The sequence below is a fragment of the Microchirus variegatus genome (assembly GCF_963457635.1).
Source record: "Microchirus variegatus genome assembly, chromosome: 3".
Taxonomy (NCBI): Eukaryota; Metazoa; Chordata; class Actinopteri; order Pleuronectiformes; family Soleidae; genus Microchirus; species Microchirus variegatus.
Window position 1 is genome coordinate 20175741 of NC_139804.1, and position 12343 is coordinate 20188083.

General features: G+C 38.5%; 1 protein-coding gene across 1 annotated transcript in view; it reads right to left on the minus strand.

The window, feature by feature from the left end:
* Positions 1-9627: 9627 nt before the first annotated feature.
* The window catches only part of sez6b (seizure related 6 homolog b), a gene marked incomplete at both ends in the record, with an annotated part of 118631 nt that continues 115915 nt past the window's right edge, over positions 9628-12343 (minus strand). Inside the window, one exon of the mRNA XM_083886877.1 lies at positions 9628-9678. Coding sequence (XP_083743003.1) covers positions 9628-9678 — 51 coding nt within the window. The remainder of the gene's footprint in view (positions 9679-12343) is intronic.

The window sequence follows — 12343 nt, forward strand, 5'->3', positions numbered from 1 at the left end:
ATTGTGTCCAGTGGTAGCTGACGAAGCGGCGCTAGCTATCGTTAGCCGGCTAAATAGCTACGAAGGCAAGACGTCAGCCAGTCAAGGTTGAAGCTAGCGGGTCCACCAGCTACCCCAAAGAAACGGAAAATGAACAATAGTTGTGCGATTAAAACCGGCTCCTAAACAAAAGTCTGTATGTGCAAGTGCCAAGCCAGTACACAGTATTTTAATGTCAACGGGCTGTTGCTGCTAGCTACAAAACCCAACTGCGGCCTAGCTGGCCAGCCATGATTCTTGTTTCTGCTCCGGCAAGAAGGAGCCTTGTAGATTTGCAAACCCCTCCGCTCCCATTGTCAACAGAAGACGTAGCCAAAAACGCAAAAGGGGGTTCCGGCGTTACGCAGTCCTATGCACCGTTTCCGAAAACCCTCGGAAACTATAATCCTCAAATCAGAGTCGCAGAGATGCAAATTTTGTTGGTGTTATTGTTGTGAAAAGCCTGTGCATCTACACTGGCTGCTAGCAACATCCTCTACCAATTGGCGCAACCGCGAACAGCCGGATGCGCATGCGCAGTCGAACGGAAATAGAGCATTGCGAGGGTACAGAGGAATTAGGAGCGAGGAGATTGAGCATATTAAATGCAATACTTTCACACTAAAATGGGTATTTCTCTGGAGACTAAAGGTTCTACGAGCCATTACTTCTCAAACCCGCACTACTGTATCAAATCCCTCTGAAGTAACTGCTGCTTTTGTCGGTAACCGTAATTTTAGCTATTCGCTGATATTGTTAAACCAGTAACAATTGTGGATTGTGATGTAATGTCCACCAATTCCCACCGTATTAATGTCTGTTTCTGATACAAGCCGTCACTAATGCGCTTCCTCCGTATCAACTGCTAAGTCATAAATAACAGGGCGACATTACAACAGCTCCTATCCCAGGGGCGTTGCTGGAAATGATGGTTCCCATGAGGGTGGAGTCCTGCTCCACTACCACCAACATCTAGCACACACACACACACACACAAAGAAACGAAACGACACATGTCCATTTTCAAATTTTATAGCCACAGATTCAGTTTGTTGTAGGCTGGTAGTGCTAATGTAATCTAGCCTACACCTTTGATGTAATTTTATTCATTAATACCCTTAAACTTATACAAAATGAAAATCGAATAAAAAAAAAAACTGCGATGTTCACCTTAACCCATTTATGCATCCGTGTTCCTCTTCAAATTTAAATTGATTGATTATAAATAAATGTGAACTTTCTTATGACTCAATGTTTTTTTTTTTACATGTTAGTTTCTTAACTGCAGCATTTTCTAGTGCTACCGAATAGACGTGTATTGTACAGGTGTGTGGTTCAATAAATACAAACTTAATTCTAATGCTAGGATTCATTCACTTTGTAATTGAAACCAATTAACAACATACAATCATAATACATGTATTGCCACATCATCCATTACAACCATCATAATGGCAATTTTAATAAAAATAATATTCAAAATACAGGATGTGTGGTGTCACCTTTCAACATTGGACTCAAGGAATAGTCATGGTAGGAATTGTTGTGTGACATTGAAACACAAACATACAATTATACATAAAGAAGCTAAGGAAAAGTAAATAAATAATGAGTAAAATGATCAAAGTGTCCAAGAAAGATAGTTAACAATGAAGGTAGGTATGATGGACTGGCGATCTGTCCAGGGTGTACCCCACCTATCGTCCTATGTCAGGTAAGTTTGGCACAGCCTCTCCCGCAACCCTCATTTAACTTTAATTGACCCTTATCAAACATGGTGGCACTTCAGCTCCTGAAGTTTAAAATGTAGATTTTCTCTGTGGACTTCAATGTGAAAGAATGAGCAGTTTACAACTTTGTTTCCTCTTGGAAAAGGCTGGCTGCAAGATAAAGACAAAATGTATTGTAGACTTAGATAGATAGATAGATAGATAGATAGATAGATAGATAGATAGATAGATAGATAGATAGATAGATAGATAGATAGATAGATAGATAGAAAGATAGATAGATAGATAGAGATATAAGTATTTGTTTAAGTGGCTAAAATCTGTTTTTTTTCTTTCAAGTCCCAGCTGGTAGCCATGTTTTCAGCCTGCCTGTCTTACGCTTGTGCCCAGTGTGGCGATGCACAGAGGGCAGGTAGCACTTCATTTGAATCAAAACTGCGGTTTGAGTTTTGCTGCAGGATTTCGGGAGAGGAAGAATAATAATATACAAAATAAACATGACTATTTTTGATTCCAACAGGCCACATTATCAAGAAAAACAATGTGTATATTGCGATCAGACATGATGACACATTCAGGATGCATGAGTTGCACTAAATGTGTGATCACTCAGTATGAATGTAAAGGCCAGGTTTGAATCACATCAAAGTCAACATTTACACTGAAGTCAAAGCCTTTCATCTGAAAACATTAATGTATATGGTTAATATTTAGGCATTATAAAATCATCACAGTGATTCATACAGCTGAAATTGGCATTGATTGATACATTTATGTTGACTTTCACTGTGGAGAAAGTGTGGTTTTAATCAAACAAAATTCAAAACAAATCTACAGCAAAAACCAATGAGTACAGGAAAATACAGACTAATCCACTGTTCTACCAGAGGATGTGAAGAAGAATTAGTGATCTAGTTAAAAACCAGCTAGCCCTGAGGCTGGAATGGGAAGACAACCATGCTCCTGCAAAGGCATTAAAGGAGGAAGAAGCTCACAAGGGCACAAATACATCATTTTAGCATTCACAGAAAGAGCAGTACAGATATGCAATGCTTCATAAGAAAAGCATCAAAACGCCAGCCCCTTTTTGTCTTAAAGACAAAAAAGAGATCCAGAAACTCAAAGACGATCTAATGGGGAATCAGGTCAAAATAAAGGAACTAATAGATGATCTCACTGTACAACAGCAGGAAAATCTTGAAAAAAATAATGAAATTCAGACCCTTCACCTTAAAATTCATAAACTTCAGAGCGATATAGAGGCCAAGGACAAAACTGTTTCCTTGCTGCAAGAGAAAGATAATCAATGGGCTTTAGACCTTTTTGAGGAACAAGCAAAAAACTACAACCTTCGGAGTGATCATGAGGCTGCATCGTTCCAGCAGCAGAAACACGCAGATACACTTAAACATCTGACTCGTGAAAATGAACATATGGTTTCTGAGAACAAGATGCTGCGAGAAAAACTTGATGCCCAGAAGAGGGTGTCCCAGCAACACCATGCAGATATACTGGTAGATTTGACCTTTGAAAACCAACTGCCCTCTGGAAACAAGAGGTTGGAAACAAGAGAGGAAACAAGATTGTTTCAGGACCAGGACGCAGATAAACTGGCACTTCTGACTCATGAAAACCAAAAACTGGCTTCTGAGAACAAGAGGCTCCAAAGTAAATTAGAGGACGGCCGAAAAAAGGAGTCCCAGCAGCAGCAGAATAATGTAGATAAACTGTCACATCTGACTCATGAAAACCAACATCTGGCCTCTGAGAACAAAAGGCTGCAAAGTAAATTAGAGGATGCCCGAAAAAGGATGTGTCAGCATCAACATGCTGAAGATAAACTTGAACATCTGACTTATGCAAATCAACATCTAGCTTCTGAGAATAAAAGACTGCAGGGTAAACTGGATGATGCCCGAAAAAGGGTATCACAGCAACAGCAAGATATAGATAAATTGGAACATCTAACTCATAGAATCCAACAGCTGGCATTTGAGAACAAGAAGCTGCAAAGTAAAGTTGAGGATTCTCGAAAAAGGGTGTCCCAGCATCAACAGGTTATAGATAAAGTAACACATCTGACTAATGAAAAACAACAACTGGCTTCTGAGTATAAGAGGTTGCAAGATAAGCTTGAGGAGACCCAAAAATTTGTGTCTGATCATCAGCAGGTTGTCAATAAAGTGGAACACCTGGCTCATGAAAACCAACAATTGACTTCTGAGAACAAGAGGTTGCAAGATAACATGTTTAAGGATGCCCAAAAAAGGGTGTTCCTGCAGGAGAAAGATTCACAGAAACTGGCACATCTCACTTTTGAAAACCAACAACTGATTTCTGAGTACAAGAGGCTGCACGATAAGCTTGAGGATGCAACAAAAAATACGTTCCAACAGCAGAAAGATGCACATAAACTTGAAAATCTGACACAAGAAAACCAACAATTGACCTCTGAAAACAAGAGGCTACAAGATAAAAATGTTGAGGATGCACAAAAAAGAGAGTTCTTGCAGCAGAAAGACACAAACAAACTAGCACATCTGACTCATGAAAACCAACAATTGACATCTGAGAACAAGAGGCTACAAGTAAAGCTTGAGGATGCCCAAAAAAGAGTGCTCCAGCAGCAAGAAGATGTAGATAAACTTGAACATCTGACTCGTGAAAGCCAACGCCTGACTTCTGAGAACAAAAGGCTGCAAGTTGACCTTAAGGATGCCCGAAAAGTGGTGTTCCAGCAGCAGGATGCAGATGAATCTCAATATCTGACACAAAGAAAACTTCATCATACCCTGAAAGAGAGCCAAATCGAGAGGGAACTTAATTTGGACTACTTCTTGGCAGCATATAAAATTGGAGAGAAGGAAGACCAAGCCTCAACAGAATCAGGGTGCATGGCCTATGGCATGCAGACACTAATAAGGACAAAATACAAGGCAATGGAGACAAAATTTAACAGAGTAGTGGATGATCGCCACAACCTCACACATCATCATAGAGATGTGATGTTACAGAATACCATCACTAAGTATCAAGGTACCACTGCTAAGCCTGAGATGATGGCAGATACAGCTACAGGACAGCTGTCAGTGGGCAAAATAAGTCTGGATGAACATCCCTGCAACAGGACACAGGGAAAGGTTAAAAGTGTTGTCAATGAAGTTTTCCCAAAACAGATGAAAACAGTGAAGGAATGTCAGCAACTTGCAGAGGCCCTCCAGAAAGCTCATGACAGCTTTAACTGTCTGCAGGCGAAGTATCAGGCTCAATCACATTTTCAGGAAAAATGCATCAGTGACACTGAGGTCAAGCTCAAGGAGCAGAAATTGGCTTTAGATGAGAAAACAAAGGCTCTGCTGAACCTGCAAAATGACTACAGACATCTAATGAAGAAGTACAATGACATTAATTCTAGTTTTCATGAATTACTTAAAGTCCACACTGCCATTCAACCCACCTGGTCATCATGCTTGTAACTGGCTGGTGACAACTTCCACACTATTTCATTTCTTTGTTGTTGTTGTTTTTTTTATTATTATTAATGAATGTTATTTTTATTATTCTTGGTTATGTCTCATTTTTCCATCGTCTACAATTTCATCCTTCTTCCAATAATATATGGCAGCCCGCTGAGAGGTGTAATGCTGCCCTCCACAGTTTGAAGTTCATAATCACAGCCTTTCAAATGTCTTGATATCACAAGGACATGTATGTGTGCAAGATCACCAGCACTAAACACATTTAAGTATTGTAATTAGTGCCCAGGGACTGAGTGATGTTAAGGCCCAATTGTTTTTGCTTTGATTATTAAGAGGAGAAAACTTAATAATTATTGAAGGAAAAACAATAGAACGTTCACACAACTCAGCCCTCAGGCCACTATCATACAACTTTTATATAAGCATAACTGTAAGAGGAAATGACCACGATTAAATAGACAATGTGCATTTCCTGCAGGCAGAAAATGCTGACTTGTGGATGATGGGTAATAGGTGGCTTTTGCCAGCAGAGGGAGGCAACACTCTGTTGTAAGGATGTACATTGAGTTTGTATTCAATAAACTCATTCACTCTTTATGATAGTAAACATCTCTGGTCTTCATGGTAGAAATACTACACACTAAGTAGTATCGAGAACAAATGTATTAAAATAAATAACACGAATGGATGAGGTGTGGCAGTCAGACTCGGTGCTTTGTGAAAATGATCAATGTGTGGTGGATGTGTGAAAATGACAGAGAAAAAAATGGGGGTTGAGTTGGGGGTTGAGTTGGGGGGTGGGGGAGGGTTGTTGCAGAATGGAGATCATCAGCAGCAACACTGGTGTCTTGATTAGGGTGTCGTGATTGGGAAGACTGACTAGATATTTTTACTGTGTATTGGGACCTCAGCTACACACCTGCCAGGCAATCACACACACATCACACAGGACCAGGGTACTGGGGCCACCAGACTTTACCAATTCAGGGACCTGAGGCTCCATTTAGAGGGCGCTGCAAAGAGACATAATCCTGGTAGAACTCAACAAATGCGTCCTACCATACACAAGCAATGAAGGCTCTATTGGATAGCTTCTTCCCATATCAGCTTATCCCAGGAGTCATTACCTTTTCTTTTCTTTCTTTTTTTTTTTGTAATAAGTGCTAATTGAAATTTGAACAAAGGAAAACATACACAACTCTATGAAATACATCAGTAAATTTCCCTTTAAATGTATTTAGAAAGTAACTCTTTCACCATTGCTATTCCACTGACCCAAATAATAGTTGATTTCTTAGCTTGGTTTATTCTCGCTGAGGACGATTCTAAATACAAAATGTCTAGTAGTGTGTATAACCAATATCTGACTGAGAGATCATTAGGTGGAAGCCATCTCTGAACTACCAATTTCTTAGCTGCAGTCATACCTGCTAACCACAGCTTGTGCATTTTCTCTGTAATAGGGAACCTTGAGTCATCAAGCATAACGTGTGGAGCTTGTTACGTTAGATATTGTATAGTATTACTTTAGAGAGAACCTCTAGACAGCTCCATACAGAGTGCATGAAGGTGCCCACATTACCATCCATCCATCGATTTTGTACTGCTTTACAAGGATCGCTGTGCCAAGCTCAGGCGATAGGCGGGGTACACCCTGAACAGTCAATCGCAGGGCTACACATGGAGACAAACAACCACTCAACCATTCACTCTCACACCTACAGTCAATTTAGAGTGTCCAATTTATCTAATCTCCATATATGGGGGTCAAACAGGTGTGATGGCATATTAAACTGAATAAATTGATGATTGGGATGATTCATATCAGAATCTTCACCAGACCACCAGACCATCATTGTCCCTATACTGTCTCCCCGGGAGGATGTGCAGTACATGCATGCGATTCACATGACCACAAATTCCGGGCCCTAAATAGGGTCCATGGATACAGTTATGGTTATCTGTGGATGACGACATCACACAGACCTTGGTAGAAACAGAAACGATGAACTGACCTTTAATGAGCTTTAGCATGTCCAGCCTCACCTCTGCTGCTGCAGCAGCAATGGTTACCTGATAGGATCAATCCACCCTTGTATTTTTGATTCATTGCCTAGACTGGAACACAGCAAGTGATTTACAAATTCAAATTCTAGTAGTAAATCAAACCATTAGATTACTATAATCTCATCTGTTCTGTATGATTATAAAAACCTGGAATTTCTGCTGAAAAATTCACCTCGTCACAAATCATTCACTCAATGCAACACCAAAAAAAGATTCCACAAATAAGACACGGTGACAACATTGTTTTTCTGAACAATATCTTTAATTGAAGATGTTTGTGAAGTTTGATTGATCAGAACTTAATGTGCATTGAATCAAAAATAGGTTATTATCATTGTCATCACACCAGCTTGCATGAATACATACTGTATTCCTAGAACAATATACTGTATACTGTATGTTTGAACAACTGCAATGGTCTAAATTTAGACATCCAGACAAGCAATGGAAATATAAACAACAGCTACCCTTGGTGTGAGATTTATTTTTGCTTCAGAGACACTTAAACATGTGGGGATATGCCAGTGAAAATGTTTCAACTTGATTTTCAACACAAACGAACAGTGAAATCAAAATGTCTTTAAAGGCTGTTAAGTCTCTATGTTACATACAGAATGAACAATAAAATATAAATTGAAATTCCCATGAGTTCCAGGGAAGATGGATGTCAAATTTTAATGCCCTGGAGTTTAGCTATGGTTCAACAATTGGGGAAATATGCTATTTTACTTTCTTTCTTAGAATAAAACAGAAGGACTGATACCAAGTTCATGTCTGTGAGTTAAGGCTGGGCTACACAAAGCAAACCGTCGGCCACCAGGCCATCGATAAGTGTCAAGCAGCATCAATGTGCCTCACTACTACTGAGGTGTTTTCTGCACATCAGTGACTTTTATTCAAAGCAACATGTTCAGAATCAGTGGCAGAGGCCAGTGAAATGGAAATCACTGTGATTGGCTGTCAGCTGAGCACATTAACACACAAGAAGCAGAATGATAAGTGATGGACCAAACAAAAGCTGGACAAACACTGTTAAGCAACGTTTCACTGTGGGGTTTCTAGTTTCCTGTGACAAATATGAACTGCTGCCTCCTGCCGAACAGAATAATTTCTGCATCTTATGCTTGCAGAAAGTCTGAATTCAGCTTAAAATCCACCGACACAGAGGTGATGTGATCTGATACAATAGTTGTTGCTGTTGATTCTATAAAGTTCACTTGATGCGTCTGGGCCTTTAGGCGCAGCCTATTTTACAGGGGCAAATTGACACAACGTTTCTATCCAAATCCATACTGGATTGAAATGTTGAGTCGTCAATAACATTTTTGTGGCATAATTAAATGTGCACGCTTTACCTCATTTTGTGCTATACAAGAAACAAAGTAAGCAAGCACAATTATTGATCTTATGTTTTATTAGTTTTAGCTTGTGTATGTATTTTGCAACACAGAAGAAGTGTCTAATGTCGTTGAGCTTTGAACAGGCAACTTGTTTCTTTTTGCATCCCAACTTTATGCTAGGTTAAGTTAATCTCTATAAGCATATTCTACATGTATATATGCAGGAGGACAACAAGGACAGGAGTTTTGGGCCCTAAGCCATTTGGTGTGGTCCAGTCTCACCAGTCAGGGATGAAACTTTGGCTGAAATATATTAGAGAACAGAGTTTAAATTTTCCACATTCAATACATGGAGAGCTGTCAATAGAGATTAGCCCAAATGTTTTTCATTAAAACAATTCTGGTCATGTATGTTGTCCTTTACTTATCAGACCTTACAAAGTTTGCAGCAAATGGAAAACTGAAACCTAAGCTTGGATATCAACTACACATGGGGGAATGATGCCCTTTTCTCGAGACTAATTATTTTCCAGAGGATAACTATTCTACTCGAAGTTTGAGGCTAATTTTACCATGTCCTATCTCAAGCTCTGTACCTTTAAATAAATAAATAAACTCAATATTCTCTTCTGTTCAACAAAGCTGTTCCTTTAAGGGCCTTTTATTTGAGGATATTGTCATTTCATATCCCTGTGTCTAACATAAACGTAAAGAACAATTATTTTGGCAAAACGTATGATAAAAAGCAAATGCATTTGTTTTAGTGACAGAGCCTACTATTAATAGACAACCCTTAAACACATAAACATTGTTCTTTTATTGATGACAGAAGACATATCACAACCCAACATATGTGGTTATACTGTATATGCACTTGGTGGCGCTATAGCGTCACATTGATCCCTTCTGCACTTGCACTGAAAGTCCTCAGGATGCAAGCATGGGATTAAAAACTGTACAAACTGCCGCTGCTGGACTCTTACTGTTGAAGAGCTAGAAAAATAATCCAGTGGCCCAGCCTTTCCAGGGGTGGTGAGGTGTCCTCTGTTGGGTAAATAAAGGGAGGCTCATATTTCATTGTACAGAGGACAGTGGAGGCATCAAATGATTCACCAAAGGTGCAAGTCTGATGGACGTTGAAAAGGCCAGTGGACTCCTTATCTGTCCATACTGAGACACACACTGGTATCTTCAGATCGAAACCTCATACTCTCTTGTTTCCTGCAAACAAGAATCAGCACGTTATATCACAGACTGAGCCGCAGGGATGTCAGACATTTACCATTACAACTAAACCCAAATGAAATCACTAAAGGCTGCACGAGGCGCACATTGATTTTCAACAAAATTATTTTATTATAACTGGTTAGAGGTCTGGTAAAATGCAAAGCAGTTGCATGCATTGTAAATCATCATGACATCGTGACACCACTCAATCAATCACAGCAGTGAATTACGATAAGCATTTCTACTAAGTGAGTCAGAATCACTTTAGTTCAAGATGCCCATTTTAAATGTGTATCTAAGTGCTTCATTTTTAAATCTTTATTATGTATGCCAGTATTGTTTTTTTTTTTTTTTAAAGCATTTATTCTTTATTTTGTATCTACAGTTCAATGTGAATGCCTTCTTTGATTTGAAAGTCACTTCTTGATAGTTGATGAAACGCATATTTGAACCAATATTGCACCAAGTCCACCCACTGCACAGTTGTGGTGGACCATACTGATGACCAGGATGTAATGTTTGTCATCAGAAATAATAATACAAGTAGTTTTACCTCCCCTAAGCAAATCAATATCTAATCGAATATCTTATCTAATCTGAAAGAGGTACCTGAAGTTTAAGTATTCCCAGTTTTCCCACAAAGTGCCAATGGTTCCCTATTATTTCAGCACATATTGAAGAACACTGTGTTAATGTATATAAGATGTTTCCAAATGTCTGCTATTAAATTGTTGTGAGTGTAGGTGCAACTTATTTGATGACAATGTGGTCATAAAATATAGTTAAATAGTATAATTGTGATCAAATCTGCACGTAAAAGCAAAACAACATGATGCAAAGAGGCTCTGCTTTAGTAAATGGCTCCTTTTAAAGTTATGAAACACAACAGTTTTCAGGTAATAATAAATGAATGAAAACTTATGTAAGTCCATGTGTGCAGTTTAATGTGTACTGGGCATCATGAACTTACCTCATTGTTCTTCACAATTGCAAGCATGGAGAAGGAGTAAGAAGAAGAGACAAAAAGGGTAACTCATCACAAATAATAAAAGGATGTGAGATGATCAGATACTGCTGTACCTTATCAGTGATAATACACAATAAATAGAAAGGGACTTTTTTTCAATATATACTTGTACAACCTATCGTCATACATTAAAGAAAAAAAATATCTAGTCATAAATTATCGATACAACTGTTGCTATTATGTAAATAGTTGGATAGAGGAACATGTGCAGTCATACAGCATGTCATGTTTTCTGATCCTCACCTGAAAAATCAAAACAAGTTTCTGCATGTATCAGAGACATATATCAGCATGGAATATATTTAGTCATGTTTCTTTCAATATATATAAATAATTAAACCTTGAATTTGTGGTTAATGGTCAACATTTCCTCTGTTAAGTAAAGAAAAAGAGGAAAAGAAGACAGCACAGGCAGGTCCACTTCGAGCCAGAGTTATTTTCACAATAATGACCAGCTCACTGCACATCATCCCTCACTTGTTACAAGTCTTGATTGAATACTTGTCTGATTGGTCAATCACGGCATTCTTCTGTTTGTCATGTATAACTGACTGCTGAGTATAAGAGACCGCTACTATAGTAACTTGACTTGGTCATATGTTGAACCATGTACAGTATCGATCCACCGAAAGAGGGTGAAACTGTTAATATGTGACCAACTGGTGCCACAAACTGTCTGGATAAACTCATATGAAACTGAATGATTTGAGAACATATCTAACTGTTTTCCAGTCAAGCATCAGTTCAAAAGTGGTAATAATGTTTTCCGCTCCATATTAATGATATCTGTCATTACATGTTGTTATTTTTGCAGATGATACATATATATCCTGCCAGAGCAAAATAAATGTGTATCATATATATATATATCCATATATATACTGTATATATAAGATATAAATAAGAGCTCAGCCTTTGTTTGTGCCTTTTCAGTCACTGATGTGTGGAATAATTTCTCTTGATGCTGTTTGTGTTTGTGTGACTGAATAAACTACTGCTACTACTTTTACTACAACACTTATCAAAAATATTTGACAAATATTTACACATCTTTGTAAAGATGATCATCTAAATACATGGATTGTTTTTCCAACACGTGTCTCACACTTTACATTTGCATAGACGAAAGAACAATCAACAACTAAGAAGAAAAAAATTGTGGCTGTTGTGAGTCGTTGATTGCGCTGTTTCAAACTGAGATTTTGATTTGAAAATGATAACCCAGCCCAGTTGTCGCTGGGCGCAGCATGAAAAATGAACAACCAAACAGATTTTAGTCATTAACAAACAGCTCACCTAATAAAACCTGTCAGGTTCAGTGGATGCTATTCTAGGATTATATTGACTGCTTTATCTTTCCTTTAGATGGCCATTTCCAACCTTAATAGTTGGGTCTTTGAGACCCTGAGGAAAGTCATTCTGTCAAAAATCTATGGTATTGTATGGTAATCTATT